Raw genomic sequence first — 20988 nt, forward strand, 5'->3', positions numbered from 1 at the left:
TAGTCCTTGAAAACCTGTGACATAAGATATGTTTTGAAGTTTGTGGTACAAGGACAAAATCTAAAATTAAGTAGTAGGGAGTTCCATTGCTAATAAGGGTTTTAAAAACATGTTTACCATGAACCGACTAGAGGAACTATTACATTAGTACCTAAACATTATATAATAATAATATAATGAATAGGGTAGATGGCCTTAGCTTTTGATCCAAACCGGACCTTCTTCAGAGGCATAAAACAAGTACAAACAAATACATATCCATTTATAGAAAAAGAGAGGGGGAAAGGGATTGAGGAAAGGATCCAAAAGAAGCGGGAAAATAACAGCCAATCAAAATTTCTATTTCAGAGACAATGTGTGGCTGTGAACCAATGGGAGTAGAGTGGCGAGGACAAAGGATGTTTAGAATGAAAGGATGGGTTACTGGACCATAAAAGTGGTAAATGTATTGTTCGACAACAATGCCGGACAACATGACAAACATTATATAATATGTATAAAAATCTTTAAAAAACAATGATCCCAACAATATCTGTATTTTAAGGCTATTAACAGATATTGTATGGTTGAAATATATCTGGGTATTGTGGTGACAGATCATACAGGCCCCTTTTATCCCAAGAAAAAATGTTCAGTTGTAAAATGTTATGATTTCATGAAGTAGAAGCTAAATGAAAAAGACAATGATATGCTGAAGCTCTAAAACAAAACCTGGAATTCCAGTTAAAAACGGAGAAAGCCCATCCGTGAACATACCACTACACTGTAGACAGGAGACTCATTGCTGCTATTGGAGTTCCACTTCTCTACTGCAGTACGTACAGGTTGAGGCACACCATTGATCTGAAGGAGCCCTGCAGGAAGCCACTTAGTGGCAAAGGATGAACTCACACGAAGGACCACGCTGAATGCTGCTAAGGACTCAAATGTAGTAGGACCAGTAATCTGATGCAGTAGGCAGGACCTGTATAATCAGTAGGCAAGTATTCATCTAAGGTCAAGTATACATTGTACAATTGTTGCACGCTGTGATGGGGTCCTTGGCGATTTGTACATTCGACGGGGCCATTTGCCGCTGAGGGTGTACAAAACCCATGGACCCCAGTCACAGCGTGCAACAATTGTTTTGATATAACTTGGTAACATGATAATTCCTCATCTCAAAGTTTTGTTGTCAGCTTCAAACATTATTTATGATGAGTATGCACAGTTATATAAGCAGACGAACAGTGTTCAAATATAAAACAACTCTTCACCGTTTCCTCAAACTAAGGCCGTTTCGTACTTAGCGCTTGTGATCTGTCGTAACGTTTGAAGATGACAACAGAATTGTTGCACGCTGTGAAGGTGGTCCATATAATGTTACATGGCTAAGGATGCGTACTATGTATAAGCACAAATCGCGTTACCTTGATTGTCTCCATCGTTGATCAATTTCAAATGCTATGTACAATTAGAATCAGACCCGCTGATTCGAGGGAGCAGTGAAGAATTGTTTTTTAATTGAACAACTATTCATCTGGTAAACTATGCCAACTTCGTTGTAATAAGTTTTGAAGATGACAACAAAACCTCCTTAGAAGTGGAAAATGTTACCAAAACAAAACAAATGTTGGGGGTCCTTGGAATTTGTACACCCTCTGGAGCAAATGGCACCCTCAGTTGCCTCAGATGCCATTGCCCCCTCGGGTGTACTAAACACCTTTGTTTGGACGACCCCTAAGGTAAAAGACAACTAAAACAAACAAAAAAATACAAAAAATCCTTTTAAATTAAATGATTCATCTTTAAAACACTCACTTTACTTTGTAATTAAAACCAAAAACACAACCAACAGCAACAATTGGACATTTTAAAGCCACTGACCTTGAAAACACTGTGTACATTTTGAGTAGTTGAAAGAGGATAGGTCGAAGGTCACTGGCAATCTCTAGCACTTTGTACGTCTTTGCAGTTTCATCTCCACTCTGTGGTTGAAAGCATCAAAAGATAACAACTCAACGATTTCATCTAATGTTAGTCACACTTCAACACAAATTAAACCTGCACTCAATGGACTTTAAGTTTTGATGTCATCCCATCATCATCCTGTGTCATGGCCGAGCGGTTAAGCAAACTGGACTAAAGCTTATGTGTTTCTGATCACTAGAGTGTGGGTTAGAGTCCCAGTCTGAACACTTGTGACCTTAAGCAAGACAATGAACCATTATTGCTTCATCTTTCGGATAGGATGTAAAGCTGTAAGGCCCGTGCATTGTGTAATGCACTTCAAAGGGCCAAGTACACAGGAGTTCCCCCAGTGTTTTCTGGTATGCTTGACTGGTGATTGCGCCACACCACCCTGTAAACCGCTACAGAGACAGGCATAAAATTACAGAAGTACTTCACCAAGAGTTTTCTGGCATGGTTGGCTGCAGATTGCGCTACACCACCCTGTAAACCTATACAAAGACAGGTAGACAAATACAGAAGTAGTTCAACCAGACTTTTCTGGTATGGTATACATTGTATGGCTGGCTACAGATTGCGCTACTCCTCCTTGTAAACCATTACAGAGACACACAGGCAAGTACAAAGCAAGATTGAATATGACTTACGATAGAACCAATGAAGTGATCTTTAAGTGATGTTTCTACTTTACTGAGTATGCAGTCCAGCAGACAGATAGCATTCAAACTTGGCAGCTGACTTGGAGATACAATGTCATTGGCCATCACAAACAATGGCATGTTGGAGAGCTGTCAACAAACACAAAACAAAGACCATGCTTTAAGTTTTAAATTGTTTCCTCGCTTTTTTTAAGGACTAACAAATATATTTGCACAATTGTCCAATGCGGCTGTTAACAAACATAGCAACCTAACAAGTGGACACATCAGAGTTGCAGTTCAATTCCTGGTGTGTTTGGTCATGGCGTCTTGGCACAAAAATATTGCTACTCAGCACCCAAGAGTAAATGGGTACCTGAAATGGCAAGAATCTAGAATGTCAATAACTAGGTGACCAAAAGGTGCTTAATTACAAATTTAAGTCTTGGTATAGTACTTAAAGACACTGGACACTATTGGTAATTGTCATAGACCAGACTTCTCACTTGCTGTTTCTCAACATATGTATAAAATAACAAACCTGTGAAAATGTGAGCTCAATCGGTCATCGAAGTTGCGAGATAATAACAAAAGAAAAAACACCCTTGTCACACAGAGTTGTGTGCTTTCAGATGCTTGATTTCGAGACCTCAAATTCTAAATCTGAGGTCTCTAAATCAAATTCGTGGGAAATTACTTCTTTCTTGAAAACTACGTCACTTCAGGAGAGCTGTTTCTCACAATGTTTTATGCCTATTTCTTATGAGGCACTGCATGGTGTGGTAATACAATGTGTGTATCTACTTGCCAGGTAGATTTTGTTTACTTCTTTAGAGAACCGTCTTGCTTTATATTCCACAACCGCAGAGTATATTTGCAGAATTCATGAGACTTCTCAGTTCTGAAAAGAATTGTCCTACTTTTTAACTACTACCTGCATGACCTGGGTGGAAGGTACAAAATTAGCTGAGACAACTACTTTAGCATTTAGTGGATAGTTGTTAACTTCACTATCTCGGAATGAGTTCTGTATTGGTTTCAACGTTTGGACTACATGTAGCTTACTCTAGTCAGAAAACTGTTCTAGTTTATGACTTGAGCCATTTCCAGCCAGCTCTCTGAGATCTATGAAGTCCTTCTGTGTATGGCTACTCTAAATCTTGTGAACTGAATCAGAGTACACCAGGGCCTCTTGCAAAGCTGGTTGGATTGGCTGTGCAGTATTGAATTCATTCAGCTCATGCAGGGGAAGGCCAGAGGTGGTTTGAGTTAAAGGCTCTGGACACTATTGGTAATTACTCAATATAACTGTTAGCATAAAAACACACTTGGTAATGACCAATGGAGAGCTGTTGATAGTATAAAACATTGTGAGAAAGAGGTTATTTCTCACTCAAATATTCAAAGACTTTGCATCTGAAAGCACACAAATTGTTGCAACAAGGGCGTTTTTTTCTTTCATTATTCTCTTGCAACTAAAATGACCAATTGAGTCCACATTTTCACAGATTTGTTATTTCATGCATATGTTGGGATACACCAAGTGAGAATACCGGTCTTTGACATTTACAAAAGGTGTCCAGTGCCTGTAAAGATGAAATTAATTCACACAAAAATGGCTGACAAGGTCATTTATCTCTACCTGTGTTCCAATGAGTTCCTGTGCCAGTTGAATATCAAACTGCACAGTGTTACAGTGATGGGTAATAATATCTAACAGGCTCTCTCCTTCTGTCACTGGTAAGCGCTGCTCAGATAAATGATCCTGATAACAGCAATGGGAGGAAAACACAACATTAATCCAGATTTCAACATCAAACAAAATCAACATTTAATATACCAATTACATGTACAATGTAGGTCTTTAGGCAGTATCTGAATTGGCAGCTACACATGTGTATGTACAACTCAAGCTACAACTGCTGCTAAGGGTGGTGTTATTAGCCATTGCATACACCATTTATTTTATTGTAATTTATCATATGGACATACCAATAAATAACTGCCCCCCCCAAAAAAAAAAAAAAAAAAAAATCACAAATCGCCCCAGAGTCCTCTTTCCTTATTATGAAAACTGTGAGGCCGTGCAATCTTTGTTTTCTTTGACAGCTATTTTTCTGAAGGGATTTAAACCAGTCGCTAGCGACTTGTCGGTGCATGAAAGAGTTAAAGGAGGCCCTATACTTGGTTCGATCATGCAACGATAGAGCTAATGTATAGCCACCACTTTGAACACAGCTCTATACTGACACAGGGAACAAGATCATCAGGCCTATGTACATGTATCTGAGTAGATCCATTTGGTTTGAGGATTGTAGGTAGCATCGCATTCATCAATCAAACAATTACATGGACATGTACATGGCCTATACGTCATAAGCTGAGCATTTTGGTACTATTGATGGTTTTGTGTATGGCGGCACAACCATGCACTGAACTGTCTGTGTAATCACAACATACAACATGATAGTGCATCATGTCAATCCCTCTAAACCATGTTCCTATTAAATGGTCAATCTGTAGATACGAATTAAAAGAGAACACTTTTCTTGGCCACCATAATTATAAGTGATTACCATATGCTTATTCATGAGTTCGCAATCTTAAGTCTAGTCTCTGAAAACCCAGATCGTTTTCTGTGTGCAATCCTCTTGATTATATGAGAAGGAACTCCTAGTAGTGAAGAGTCAGTGTGTGAAACCAATATGTCATGACTCTCCAGCATCAACCAGACTTAACGGGTCTGTTTGTAATGTAGGAGCAACCTTGCTTTCAAAATATCAACAATTCCAATAAAAAAAGTAGAAAAGATACATCAAGCCATTATTTTTGTTGTCAAAGATAATGGTGAATGAAAGCAAGTTGAGCTTTTCTTTGTTTATGAATCAAAAAATGTCTGTAAATAATTTAACCAGTGAAATTCTTACCCGAATCCATGGTCTGTACTTCTCATTAGCCATACGAGGCACCCATCTTAAGGTATGTAAGATCTCACTCTGTGTTAAGGAGCGCTCGCTGTTAGTATGCTGTCCCTCTAGAAGTTTCATGTAGGCAACAGAGGGCGCTAGACTCCCCAGGAGGCGCCAGCATACAACGCTGGCATAGTGGATTGCACAAGCATCCTGTACAAGAATCACAATCAAAGTTAGACTTTACAGTGTAGTTGCATTCTCAACCGCTTACAGTTAGACTAAAAAATATGTTTGATGCTTCACGAAATGTGAATGCTCAGAATATTCTGACGTCGCAACTCTGGTTTCTCAGCAAATATTTTGCAAGGGTTGAGCAAGTTTCAAACTGAGCGAATTGCTTGTTGCGGCTTCCTGACATAAATTTTTACTTTGAATCCGCATTAAGTATATGAACCAAGCTTAACTTCTACAACAATTGACAAAGTATTACAATTATTTATTCAAGACTTTGAAACAAAAAGTGCTGTATTGTAGGACAAAACTATTTACAAAATAAGAAAGAAGTAACAATGAAAACTGAGATGTTGATCACAGTGTAGAAACATGGGCTAATAGTAAGCAGCTTCTTCATTCAAGCATGTTTGTCAGAGATTTCAAAAGCCTCAATGTTTTTATCCATAACTTCTGAAGGTGATTATAGCATACAGTTGTTCACATGGATTAATAATAACCATACATAACAGCATCGTGACTATCGTAAGTCGGCACTTACATGTATGCTCCTACATGTAGAGAAGGGAATATGGGAGGATGGGAATACACGGCACAGAAAAATTTCACTTAAAGCTCCACTATTGACAGAATTCACTGACATTATCACTTGGTTGCACTATTTTGGGAGTGAAATTCCCTGTGTGTTATTATGTACCACGCATTTTAGGCAATAGGTGTGTGTTAAATGCCCACCATGTTATTACAGGCAATTTTACTCCCAAAATGGCACACCATTGGCAGACATCAATGCAATGGTGCTATGACATCAATGCATGGGGGCTATACATATAGCACAACAGATTATTACAACACATTAATTTGTGCATGGTTTACAGTCAAACCATTTGAAGAATTGTACATTTAGTACAGCTACTTATAATACAGAGTGTGTTTTCATACCATGTACTGGAGAGGTTGGTCCTGCTGTTTGGTTATCAAATCACATTCAGACCCTGCTGCTAACAGCTCCACTAACGCATGGTAGAGCTCACTGTAGTCAAATGAGGCATCATATAGAATCTCACATGCCTGTATCAAAGCAATAAAATATATCATGCATTAAACCTGGCATGTCATGGCCTAGCAGTAAAGAGCACCGGATTCAAACTCTGGCGTTTGATCAGCAGAGTGTAGGTTTGAGTTCGGGTCGTGACACTAGCTACGTAAAATTGGGGAGGTAGTGCTTTCTGCTCTACCAGCCAGGCTTCTGATTGATGATACCCAAGCCTACATCCGTATGGACTGTAAACCCTGTTTCAGCCCTCATTGGCCCTAGGACAAAATTAATTGTAGCCACCACCTCCAGGTGGCCTTCAGGCCTTATGTGTCTGGCGACTTGCATATTAAAAAATATTAAAAACTCATTACGTCTTTGGCTAAGACTCCTCCTGAAGCTTTCAAAATAGTTTACTGTATGAATGGTCACACACAACCAAATGTTTGGTCTCTGATAACATTGGTATGCCTGATCCAATGATATTATTAGCAATTTTCATTTGGCCCCGCAGAGCCATATCTTACAGAGTTAGAAAACTTCCGATTTATACACTTTTTGAGGATTTGGGACTGTTAGGGTTTATGGGTTTAAAGAAAAAGGACACTGGGCCAACTTTAAGTTATAAATTCACAATTGGCTCTCGTCATTTAAGCCACTATGCAACAGTTTGAATACAAACGTGAAAGTGATTCCCTACATAATTTGTCCAACAATTGATGCCAACAAGAAAGATGTTATTAATTTTGGTTTTTACCCATACACCGATGTGTCTTAGAACTGTATCCTCAGTACCTTCCTAGAGTACTGTGAAAAAAATATCACAGGCATATTACTCGGTTGGGATTCCAACCCACAACCCTTGCAAATCTAGAGCAGTTTCTTACAGACTAGACTACAGAGATTGCCCGGTAGCTAGAGGCAGCAAGAAAGATGTTGTGATTACCTTTTCATCCAGCTGTGGGACGTCCTTGCCGTTGTCAAGATCCGATGAGATGAGGTTATAAAACAACCTCTTGAAAGTCACACCTGTACAAATTATCATAACATAAGTCACCTAAGAAAACCACAAGAAACTGATTGGGTAGGTTTTATTTCATTTTGGTTCAACAAAGCAAAATTGACTAGAGCAGGATTTAAACCTGCAACCTACGTATTAACATTGTGGCACTCTACCAACTGAACCATCTAGACCTATGTTGGCATTCTCCCTTTTTTGTCAATAAAAAAGCACATTAAAATGGAGGTCGCAGGTTCATTTTTTCTTTGTTCAACCCCAAATTGTTCAACCCCAAAGTTATTTCAAATTAACAGACCATCAGCTAACTCATTCAGAAATGAAATAAAACAAAGCGTTTATTGCCCACCAAAATGGTGAGCATGGCACAGTTGCCGCGTGTGACGTGCGTGCAAGGGGTCAATATAAGAACTTGTTTTTGTTATTATTATTCCTATTATTATTAATCTTGACTGACCATCAGCGCCTGTTGAAGGTGTCTCAGTGGTAGTTGCCTTGCGATAGTTCTCCTCTACCTCCCTACATGGGTTATAGAACTTTGTAGTGGCAAGCCCTCCACATTCCTCCTGGTATAGCATCAAGGCGGGATCGGTGCTCTGAACAGTGAAGATATTCCATTGGACCTGGTAGATGACAAACATGACATACAGAGTCAATTATTTTAACAACTTCCAGGCCTGTATGCTTTGTGTTTGGAAGGGTATGGGCACCAATGCATGTTTTCCATGGTAATTTTCTACTGGTGCATTTCAAGGGCACCAAGGCAATGACCAGGGGGCATGGAGGCAATCCCATTCGTTGCCTCCATGAAGTATCAGGCCTGAATTTCTACTGTAAACTTTCCTTTACAGACACACTCAGCATCCATTCTGACTGCGGGGTTAGTCAAATATAGAAGTACATGTAGGTCTCATAATTCAAACGTAGCCCCACATACCAGGTAAAATACTGAATATTGAAGCGCCTTACATTAAGTGTCACTGAGGGACCGATATGAGCGCTATATAAGGCGCAACATTATTATTGAAAGAGAATGGATCATTGCTATCTACATGTATGGGATGTTCTTACTAATAATAACAGTGGCTTCTTACATGTATATACATATATCGTTCAAATCAGTCTCTCAGTAAGACTCAAGGCGCTTCAATATTCACTATTACTCCTGCAAGGTATGCAGAATCAAGTTTTGAAGTTCAAGACCTGTATTCCGTTACATAGCACCATGAATTGATGCACATGGTGCTGTGGCGCAACATGCTGCCTATCAAACCAGGAACACAGGGGCGAACCTCTTCTCTTAACAATAAGTGCACTGGGTTCTTTTAAAAAGAGCGTTTTTGTTCACTATTATTTCAACTTCAAAAACCAGGTTAAAAACACAACAATAGTGTTTCTCAATGTATTGTGATGATTATAAAGAAATGACTGGTCACCAAATGGTAAATGATGTCTGGCGTCCCGACACCATGAACACATTACCAGGTGATATTAGGAACTTATAGAGTCAGCACCTACCTGCTCAAAGAGGAATGGTCTTGCCTGAGAGAAGTGGTGGACAAGGAATTCAAAGACAAGAAGGAGACGACACAAAGCTAGAGGAGACTTTGTCTTCATGCAGCTAAATTTCAATAAGAAATGGATACAAAATACAAATTAAGACAATTTAATAACAATAATAATAAAACAGTATTTATACAGTGCAACTTGAATAAAACATTCCTCAAAGCGCTTAACAGCAAAATTAAAAGCATTGAGAAAACAAAACTTAGGGTAAATTATAACACTTCAAACTCATGAATGATTCTCTTCTAAAAATCGTGCGATTCTAGAAGAATTATCCCACCCGAGTAATATGCATGTGGATTTATTCCAAAGGACTCGGAAAGGAAAGGACTTACCCACAGACACATAAGCATGTGGGTAAAACACAATAGGGTAGAGCTGTTGCAAGGAAGTTTAATTTGACTTCAATGCTGTGTTCTTTTCCTGGGTATCATCAAACAGCAAGTTACACCACTATTTGTCTATAAATGTTTCTTTATTGTGAGCGTACTTACCTTGATCTTGACACTTGAGACAAAGCCAAGGCTGTCTGAAGAAGAATATCTTTCTTCTTATCAAGGGGCAGACTCTCAAAGATAAACATCAGAAGCTGAGCATGTTCAACATTTAGATCTAGACAACAAAAACACACATCACATAAAGTCATTAGTGATAATTCAGCACATATTGGTCTTCATGCATTAAAAAAAAAACTGAATTCAGGCATTGCATGGTGGACTTTCAATATACAATGACTTTACAATAAACACCATTTATGCTGTCTACAATTGTTCTGAACTGAACTTGTCCTGTAGTCTCCAGAAGATAAATGTTGTTTGAAGCTTTGCATGGTGTGGTTACATTTGTTTTGTTTTTTTAGGGGGGGGGGTTTCATTTGTTTTTTCTTCAAACTTTCCACAAGCTAAAAAATAATTGTGTAGGTGTCGTGGCCTAGCGGTTAAGAGAACCAAATTCAAACTCTGATGTTTCTGAGCAGAGTGTGGGTTTGAGTCCCAGTCGCGACACTTGTGTCCTTTAAGCAAGACACTTAACCATCGCTTCGTACTTCAAATGGGACGTAAAACTGTTGGTCCCGTTGGTCCTGTGTGTTGTGTAATGCATGTAAAAAAAACAGTGCACTTATCACCAAGAGAAGGGGTTTGCCCCAGTGTTCCTGGCTGTGGCTGCTGAATGTGCGGTAGCATCTTTTAAACCCTGATAAGGTGATTCATAATTGGGTCTAAGGATTCAAAACATTAATAACCTACGTTCTGTAAAAATGTACACACTAAGCGCCTTCAGCATGTTCAGTACCTTGTTAATATCAACGTGTGCTATATAAGACTTCAATATTATTATTATCATTAACTCTAAACTGACCTTCAGATTCTGTGAGTGGTTCTCCCTTAACAGCAATCTCTCTCAGAGTCTCCAGGACACGCTGTAGGACATTGCAGCATCCCAACATGGTGCTGTGTTGCTGTTGCTGCTGCTGAAGCAGGACATGAGCCAGGACAGCGAGGGTACGAGGTGGTATGTTGAGAGGCCAGGGACCAGTGGCACTGGGGGAGACCCCTAGGTGGCCAAGCAGTGATTCCTGCACAAGTTACAAGGAGCAAAGTTGACATCAGTTTAGTTTTGTATGGCCTCAAAAGGAAAGTATAAGTTCTGAGTGTTTTAATCCCATACAAATATAGATAATATATACAATAAAACTAATAAGCTTCATTTCAATAGGTTGTCACGTCATTCAGATACCGTCGAAAAATCCAGAGCGATAAAGTCCACGCAGTAAGAACAATCAGTCATGGGAATACTCAATCTGAGTAACTGTCATTAACACTTTTCAGATTCAAATTTTGGGGGATAAAAACCTATATATTTTTTTCCAACCAAATCGACATTTCTTCAAAGTAAAATGATTTTCAAAATGCTTTTCACTTCGAAAGCTGCTGTACTTCTAACCAAGTAAGTTTTTGGTGACATTAGTTTTAAGAGTAATTATCAAATGTATACCTCCCCTTTAAAGGCTATGTACAATAAAGCTATTTTACTTTGATGGTGATTTTGACCTAATGACTCCTCCAAACCTCATCTATCACTGTGTGTTAATCTCTAAAAGCAGTTCTGGAATTGTTTTCTCTCAGTAACAGGCTTCCCAATATCACTGATGAAGCTATGCAGAAGTAATAACAGCATTAGTAACAATCGATGAACAAGTTGCTCTCTTATAAAATCTGGAACCCCTTTGTAACTAAATGGTCAACAGGCCGTGTCAAGATCACTCTTAAAATCTGAGAATCAGAATTGCCTAAATAGACATTTTAAACCATTCCACTGTACGTTACCTGTAAGGTGTCAGATAGAGTCTTTGATGCCAGTAGAGTGTGAACACAGTGGAGTAATGCAGCTGACAGGTTGAGTGCTGCTAAGTTGTCATTCAAAACACCTAATGGATAAGAAGAAATTGAAACAGAGTAACACAACACCATTTAATAGTAAGAGATTTTACATAGTGCTTATTTTGATTGACACAATCAAAATTTTAGGTGTGTTTTTTCTGTGTATGTCTTTGCTTGTTTGCCTTTTTAAATTGTTTAGTGATTTGTATTATCTTCTGTGCTTTTTGATATGCCCCCTCTTGCCTTTATTTATTTTTAGGGTTTTAGGAGACATACGCCTTTTGGCGACAGTTATTTTTTTAACTTTTATGCTCTCCTGGGCACCCCACTGTTGTTTTACTTTGTTTTCTTAAATATTTTTAATGTATGTATATGTGCTTGTAAATGTGATTGCCCGAATAAATATTATTATTATTATTAAATTAACTGATATACATGTAACCGTGCACAAAATCTCTCCATTCATTGACCTTTTTTTATGATGTTACTCTTTAATGGCACTGGACACTATTGGTAATTATTAGCATAAAAACTTACTTGGTACTGAGCAAAGGAGAGCTGTTGATAGAATAAAACATTGTGAGAAACGGCTCCCTCTGAAGTAACGTAGTTTCTGAGAAAGAAGTAATTTCTCACTGAAATATTTGAATTGAATTTGAGACCTGAGAGCTGAGGTCTCGAATTTAAGGCATTTAAAAGTACAAAACTTGTGCGACGAGGGTGTTTTTTCCTTTCATTATTCTCTCGCAACTTCTATGACCAATTGAGTCCAAATTTTCACAGATTTGTTATTTTATGCATACATGTATGTTGAGATACACAAAGTGAGAATACTGGTCTTTGACAATTACCAATAGTTGCCAGTGCCTTTAAAGTGTGACAGCCAAATATGATCAAATTGTAACCGGTTCGTTGTAAAGTGAACTAGAATGCATTTGTTTCTTCTTACCATCATCCATTTTGACCAGTCCTTTGTCTAAATCTTTCACGACGCCAGCAATACCAAAAATGTGAACCTCCTTGAAAGACAAACTACCGCAGAAAGGAAAAGACAAATTCTTACTGTCAATGTAGTCAGTAAACGAACAGTGTCAATGTATTCTCCATTTATTCATGGCAAATTAAATCACCTTTTCATATTTGGTATACACAATTGAATTACATGTTCACCAATTGTTATTCTTAACTCTGTTCGGGTGTTAAAGGGTCTAGGTACCTTTGTGTAGGACACAAAACACAATGTCCAAAGATTTACATCTTACTCACATAGTTTGAAGATAATGATGGTAAATAGATTCCCTTAAAATATTACCTGCCGAGGTGCTGTAGTTTTTGAGAAATGAGTAAAACAAGTCAAGAAAATATTTTTTGTCTCATGAGATGAAAATTATTTTAGCATGTAAAATGATTTTCGTTTCATTGTTTTAGTATTTTCTCAAAAACTACAGCACCTCAGCAAGTAATATTTTAAATTAAGCTTTCTACTATCATTATTTTCAGACTGTGTGAGTTTAATGTAAATCTGTGGACATTGTGTTTTGTGTTACAAAAAGTACCCAAATCCTTTAATTGTTATGAGATTTGAAATCCAACAATAGGAACTTGGATTTTACAAACATCCAAACAAAACCATAAAGATCTTACCTAGGGAAGGTGTGGACAAGACCATTACTGGAATTAAGAAGGTGTACTGTCAAAAACTGTAGAACATCAGAGGCAAGCTTCAGATACTTAAGTACACAAAGGGGGAAAATTAAATAATGATTTCATTAAACAATCTAGACAAACATAAAAGTATGTTTTTTTTTTAAATAAGATCACAATATCTTCTCTATTAACAGGTATAACGAGATGAGTAGGGTAGATGGTCTTAGCTTTCGATCCAAATATACAGGACTGGCAGAGATTACAAAATAGTCACAGACAATTATCATGTTTTGTGTGAACAAACATAAACATGAAATAGTAAACCTGTGAACATTTGGGCTTCATTTGTTGTGTAAATCAGGTGAAAATAGTAATTAAAAAAAGGAATTAGTTTAGCATTTATCCTTACTAATCCCTAAATATACATTAAACAACAAAGGTAATTAATTAAAACTGTTTGGTCATAGAGAAAGCAATAGAACTTTATTTGAAAAGCTAATACCAAATTAACTTAGCATGGCAGCAATTTTAGATTTCGGGTGCGCGGGAAATAAATAAACAGGGCCCAATTGCATGGCTCTGCTAACCACCGAATTCTGCGCTTACCATTGCTTACGGTCACCATTTTCTGAGCAAGCGCCGAATTTCTGCGCTAGCTGTGTAAGCGTAGTACATGTAAGCCTAGTAAACATGGAGTATGCAAGTGCACAAGCCAAAACTCCTCGCTAACCCGTGACAATGAAATATGCTTCACATTAGCGCTGAATTCCCTGCTTCCGCAAGCGCAGATTCTTTACTTACGGTAAGCAGAGCCATGAAATTGGGCCCTGCAGCCGATTTCATGAAACGCTAGGATTAACTCTAACTCGAGTTAGGATGTGTAATCCGTCCTTACATGTACTTAGGAACGGTTCAATGCATTCTACATATTTGGATACGGAACTGAACACGTCTTAAGTCCTAAGATTTATCCTAAGTTAGGAAGAGTTTGGTTAAATCAACGGCTGGTTGCCTAAAGAGGAAGAACCGAACAGTACCTGAGAAGGTTCCTCTTTGTCCATTGCGTCTGTGATGCTTGGAGAGTCTTCTCTCTTCCCCGCCTCCTTCTTGTTCTCTGGCTTACTTCCCCCTGGTACTGGTGGAGGAGGTCCTTGATTGTTAGACACAGTCTCTTTAGATTCAGAATCAGGGGTCAGTGTTTCTTCAAACCAAGGTCCTAGTATGGGCTCGCTATCCTCGTCTACAAGATACCAGTCAAAATTAAACAAAACAAAAAACTAAAAAAACTAACAAAGTCCAAACCAAACCAAAAGCAAAACTCTACAGCCGTTGATGTTGTCCATCACTTTAAAAGGGGAATGCATCAATTTCTAACAGTGAATATTCAAAAATCACCTTGATAGCAAAACATTGTTTTCAACATTAAGTCTTTTTAAAAAGCAAACTACGTCTTATGAAGCCCATCCTACTAAACCCTGTAGATTAACCATGCCCACACCCAAACCCAAGCCCCCATCCCGAACTCCACCATCCCAGCCTACAACAAACCCACCCTCCACCAAACCGTACCTCCACCATCCCACCTTCAAACATCCCACCCTCCAACCCCCCTCCGAGTCCCAATCCATCCTCCCCATCCCATCCTCCCCCATCCTCATGGCATACAAAGTATATACCTTCACTACTCTCATCCGAGCTGCCAAAGTCATCTCAACAGCGAACCCTACACCATCCCCCATCCAATCCTCCCCATCCCGACCTCCCCAACCCAACCCTGCCCATCCCCATGGCATGTACATGTATGTACCTTCACTGCTCTCATCAGGGTTCCCAAAGTCATCTCCATAGTGAACCCAACACCATCTCCCACCCCAGCCTCCCCACCCCAGCCTCCCCATCCTCATAGCATGTATGTACCTTCACTGCTCTCATCAGAGCTGCCAAAGTCATCTCCATAGCGAACCCAACACCATCTCCCATCCAATCCTCCCCATCCCATCCTCCCCATCCCAGCCTCCACACCCCAGCCTCCCCATCCCAGCCTCCCCATCCCCATGGCATGTATGTACCTTCACTGCTCTCATCAGGGTTCCCAAAGTCATCTCCATAGCGAACCCAACACCATCCCCCATCCAATCCTCCCCATCCCGACCTCCCCACCCCAGCCTTCCCATCCCAGCCTCCCCATCCCAGCCTCCCCATCCCAGCCTCCCCACCCCAGCCTCCCCATCCCAGCCTCCCCATCCCAGCCTCCCCATCCCAGCCTCCCCATCCCAGCCTCCCCATCCCAGCCTCCCCATCCCAGCCTCCCCATCCCTGCCTCCCCATCCCAGCCTCCCCATCCCAGCCTCCCCATCCCAGCCTCCCCATCCCAGCCTCCCCATCCCAGCCTCCCCATCCCAGCCTCCCCATCCCAGCCTCCCCATCCCAGCCTCCCCATCCTCATAGCATGTATGTACCTTCACTACTCTCATCAGAGCTGCCAAAGTCATCCCCATAGCATTCATTCAGTGAATTACTCTCAGTGTCACCCCCTTCAGATCCCATAGAATCTTTCCGCTGTCTCACAGTGGTACATGCCTGTTAACCAAATATCAAGCTCAAATTAAAATTGTGAAAATATTAGGATCAATACAACGACTTTATAAAAGTTGTTTCAAGCACTTGACTAAAAAATGCTAACCATTGAAAGAACTGGCAATGTGACCAAAGCAATGTGGTGCCCTTTCAACATACAATATAACAACTTAATGCTTTGAACAAATCATTCTTATTAGAGTACAAACTGTTCACTACTTTTAAATGATAACTTTTCAAACCAAAGATTTCACAAACGGAAAACTAACCTAAAATGTTTTGAGTTCAAACTAATGCTCAAAGTGAAAGTTTGGCAAAAACGTGTAAAGCAACCCTACTTTGTTAAACATGTAAAATAGTTACTTGTTTGAAGATTGCTTACATGTACCATATTACAACCTTTTAATCATTAAAACAAAGTTTAGTTTTTAGCTCTAGTTTTTTAGAATAAAAACAAAAGTTTGGTTGTCAAGACTCTTAATGTATTCCTTTCACTTTCCCTTTTACACCAATGTAATTTTTTTATGTATTTGTGCAATGAAGGTAATACAATAAAATTAAAAATGTATTTTTTACATGTTCATGTACACGTTAAGGAAAACCAATTAAATTAATAACTCCAAACTGATAATGTGGTATTTTAATCTTGACCTTTGACTATTTGATTAGACAAATTAGTAGACATATGACCCTAGACCTGAATGTGTGTGTATGAACTTTGACCTTTGACTCTTAGTTCACACCAACAATAACATGGCATACTGCCAGTTGTCATCCTTGCAAAGTCAAACTACAAGCTATGAGTCAGCATTTCCTTTACATTAACTCTCTTCCTGATCAGAGCATTATACAGAATAAAGAAGTAGGTCACTGCTTAACAGATATTATCCCCCCCCATTACATTCATTGCAAGTTTCACCTTTCCCCTATCCAATGATCTTAGCTAGAATCACATTGATATTTTAATCAATGTTCCACTTCCTCTTCATCACATGTTGTGGCCCAAAAGTTAATTTGAATGTGATTTACAACGAAAGAATAAAGAGAGTCATGCCCACATTAAAGGGAAGGTACACGCTTGGTAATTACTCAAAACAATTATTAACTTAAAAACTGACTTGGTAACGAGCATTGGAGAGCTGTTGATAGTATAAACATTGTGGGTAATGACTCCCTAAGAATAACGTAATTTTTAAGAAAGAGGTATTTTCTCACTAAAATTATTAAAGACTTCTAGCTAAAAGTCTTTTATTCCTATCTGAAAGTACACAAATTCGTCCAACAAGGGTGTTTTTTCTTTCATAATTTTCTCGCAACTTCGATGACCGATTGAGCCCAAATTTTCACAGGCTTGTTATTTTATGCTTATGATGGGAGTACACTGGTCCATGACAATTACCTAATGTGTACAGTGCCTTTAAGCTTGGGCGGTATTTTGTTTTGGGATCCACGGTATTCGTTATTACTGGGAACTTTTCAGACGAGATTTTTTTAAACGCAGTCTCACTTAGTTGACTTAATTGAGGTCCTACAATCATGGTTATTAAACAAAAGATGCTAGCACTGAGCTTGTCTTTGTCTTTTATTCAGACAAATAGAATGACTTGTTTCCAACATGAAACTTCAAAACACGCTTACTGTTATGTGGATCGAGACATTCTCATGGTTGATACTTGATGAAAATACTGCAATCCTAGTGTCTTTGTGTACATTGGTATCCCCACACCTAGTTCCACATTCAGGTCATAGTGTTATGTGGGCCCTTTTTGTTAAGTAGCCAACAATAGACTCTGAGTTTAACTTAGCCCCAGGAAGTTTTAGTAGCCCTGATTTTAAACATGTATTCATAAATATATCTTTCTGATGCATTAATGTTAGCAATCACAACAAGTATGATAGGCAAATAAAGTTACACTCAAACCTTAAAAAATAAATGAACACATTTACAAAATGTATTGTTCACATCTGAATGGAATGAATATGAGCATTTTACACAAGTACAGGTGGTACAGTTTATAGTAGCCCATGGGGCAAGTTGAGAGGTGGTGTTTACTAGCCCGTAGCAGTTTTTACTAGACAATGTACGCCGGGCTAGTGTTAAGGGCAAGCCCTGAGTCCCTACATCAATCAAGGTATACAAACTGTAACAGTGTCCAGAACTTGAAAGCTTTTCTTACCTTTTTGTAGGCTGATGTGAAGAGGTTAATGAGTAGGTTGGTAAGAGGGACAGTATTAATGATGCAACAGACTCTCTGCCAAGCTGTATATTGAGGTAAAACATTCAAACGAGCTGGGGCTGCCTCAGACATATCCACCTTCTGCTCAAACAGTCAACAAATGAAACAAAATATGGCAAATGGTAAGTCAAGGGAGTAGTCTTAAACAAGAAAACATTCAAACACACATCAACTAACAAATTCAAATTAGTTACATAGAATATATGAACAAATCCAGAAGTCAACCCTGCGGTTTAGGGTCTTAAACAACCAACATTGATAATTGTCTAAGACCAGTATTTTCACTTGGTGTATCCCAACATATGCATTTTATAACAAATTGTGCAAATTTTGACTCAATTGGTAATCGATGCAAGAGAATATTGAAAGTAAAAACACCCTTGTTGCACAATATTTGTGTGCTTTCAATTCAGATGCCTAAAAGGCTTCAGGCCTGAAAAAAACTTTTAGGGCTCAAAATTAGCGGTTGCAAAAAAAGTTCAAAACAGGTTCAAACAACCGATTCTCAAATTACAAAATCATGAAAATGGTTTTTCGTGGACAAAGTATTACTTTGAATTTAGGGCAGAAATTAAGAAATGAAATTGAAAAAAAAAAAACATTTGTGCAAACTTCACTTCCGTGTTTTTTATTTTAAATTTTATTTTACATTTTAAAAATTGTGTGTGTCAACACATGCGGGGCTACATGTAGTTAAAAGCCTTCAGGTGATTTAAAAGGTTGGTTGACTCGCTCGGCAGGCAATTGGGAAAATAATTGAAATAAAACGTTAAGAGAAACCCCTGACTTTCGAAGGGGCACCACCGCCAAGACCACGGGTGGCCTGCGTATAATTCCAGGCCTGTATTATCACTGCATTAAGCTTATATTAAAGACAATGGACACTATTGGTAATTGTCAAAAGACTAACCTTCACAGTTGGTATATCTCAACATAAGCATATAATAACAAACCTGTGAAATCTTAAGCTCAATTGGTCATCAAAGTTGCGAGATTATAATGAAAGAAAAAACACCCTTGTCACACGAATTTGTGTGCTTTCAGATGCTTGATTTCGAGACCTCAAAATCTAAACTTATGACGTCTTGACATCAAATTCATGGAAAGTTACTTCTTTCTCAAAAACTATGTTACTTCAGAGCGGAGCCGTTTCTCAAAATGTTTTATACTATCAACAGCTTTCCATTACTCATTAGCAAGTAAATCTTTATTCAAACAATTATTTTGAGTTATTACCACAATAGTATCCACTGCCTTTAAACGGTGATATTGCGAGAAAAAACACTAAATAAAACAATAAGTGATACGATCCTTACCATTGAGAGTTCTTCAATATGAAGGTCTTCTAGCAATGCAGTCAGTAGAGACAAGGCACAAGATGAAAGAGCTACAGTCAAACTGCTGATATTCTGAGCTCTACAAACAACAAATATCAACAAAACTAATTAACTACATGTACAACATGAGCTTCAACAGATCTAATATCATTCAGCAATTTGGTTCAGTTCCATTTCTTCTGAGCAAAACGTGTCTTTGTGCAAGTTTGTGCACCTTAAACAACTATTCATAAATACCCCAGACAGTTTCGCTACTTGCCGTTAAAGAATTTATATTTGGCTTGCTGTATTACCATACTGGTATGTATTTTTGTATTTTTATGTGAATTGCCAAATAAATAACAATAAATAATAATAATAATCTACTTGCCAGCTCAATTATGTTCTATTTATTCCACTACGCGGGGTAGATTTTTTTTCGGAATTAGGGAGACTAATTCTGAAAATGTCCTCCTTCTTAACTACATGTACATGTACTACCTGGGCGGAAGGTAGAAAATCGCCAGAACTACTACTTAAGATTTAGTGGATCGAGGGGACTTCTAGTTATTAACTTCACTACTGTGGAGTGAGTTCTTAATTGGTCTCACCGTCTCGACTAGCTTGCTCTAGTCATCGATATTACTGTAGAGCTTCATATTTTGACTAGAGTAATCACTTTGGATTACACATGCACAAATGTTTTGAAGGCTCCTAGATGCAGACCTGTTCAAAGCTTGTGTGAATGAGGCACAAACTTGGTTTTTTTTATGTGAAACTCATAGTTCATACTTCATAGTTTGTGTTGAAACTAATGCCATACAAATGATAGTTTGTGCTATGCTTGCATAACTTTGTCTGAGCATTTACAAATATGATGGGCTTAATTTACCATTTGTATACCACACAGAAAATAATTTAAAAGCACTGATATGCAAGTAGTTGTACAATAGCAGTACAGCAATTCAAACTTTTATATGGGTTTGTACATAACGCAAAAACACTTCAAAACGCAAGGTAATTCGATTTAATTTTATAGCTTGATTGTTATTACCCCTTTGCTGAACCAGGACGTCCTGTTCCCATTGAAGCTCCCTCTCTAGGCTTGCCTACAGCAGGCTTAGGTTCTGCCTTAAGGTTGCCTGGTATATCTCTATCCCGATCCTTAGGCTTCTCACTAAGAGCTGCTACATTCAGATTCAGGATACGGTCCAAGTCTCTCAGAATACACCAAGCTCCAAGCATGTGTAGATTTTGAAGATTCTGTTTAATGAGTACAATAGACTAATATAAACAGCACTCGGTAAATACTGAAGACCTTATTGGTAAATTAATCATGTGCCTACATGAATGTTGCAAAGGTTTCCTGAACTGGTAAAAAATGGCATGGTAATCTTGGTAATTTTTTTGTTTACAATTGGAAAGCCAGATTTTAAGCTAAATTGACTTAATTCACCTTGTATGCATTTATGGGAAGTT

General features: G+C 38.5%; 1 protein-coding gene across 3 annotated transcripts in view; it reads right to left on the minus strand.

Annotated features, from left to right (window-relative positions):
• The window catches only part of LOC139948502 (E3 ubiquitin-protein ligase UBR4-like), a 122735-nt gene that overhangs the window by 93994 nt on the left and 7753 nt on the right, over positions 1–20988 (minus strand). For all 3 annotated transcript variants that reach the window (XM_071946669.1, XM_071946668.1, XM_071946667.1), the window contains exons 9-27: positions 20564–20772; positions 19510–19609; positions 18134–18274; positions 15839–15959; positions 14417–14619; positions 13377–13462; positions 12682–12764; positions 11679–11779; positions 10711–10927; positions 9846–9963; positions 9304–9406; positions 8243–8408; positions 7714–7796; positions 6674–6802; positions 5516–5710; positions 4231–4353; positions 2598–2738; positions 1867–1967; positions 757–964 (exon numbers count right to left, since the gene is read on the minus strand). In XM_071946669.1, the coding sequence (XP_071802770.1) occupies positions 757–964; positions 1867–1967; positions 2598–2738; positions 4231–4353; positions 5516–5710; positions 6674–6802; positions 7714–7796; positions 8243–8408; positions 9304–9406; positions 9846–9963; positions 10711–10927; positions 11679–11779; positions 12682–12764; positions 13377–13462; positions 14417–14619; positions 15839–15959; positions 18134–18274; positions 19510–19609; positions 20564–20772 (2628 nt within the window). The remainder of the gene's footprint in view (positions 1–756; positions 965–1866; positions 1968–2597; positions 2739–4230; positions 4354–5515; positions 5711–6673; positions 6803–7713; positions 7797–8242; positions 8409–9303; positions 9407–9845; positions 9964–10710; positions 10928–11678; positions 11780–12681; positions 12765–13376; positions 13463–14416; positions 14620–15838; positions 15960–18133; positions 18275–19509; positions 19610–20563; positions 20773–20988) is intronic.

This window comes from Asterias amurensis, chromosome 15 (genome assembly GCF_032118995.1).
Source record: "Asterias amurensis chromosome 15, ASM3211899v1".
NCBI lineage: Eukaryota > Metazoa > Echinodermata > Asteroidea > Forcipulatida > Asteriidae > Asterias > Asterias amurensis.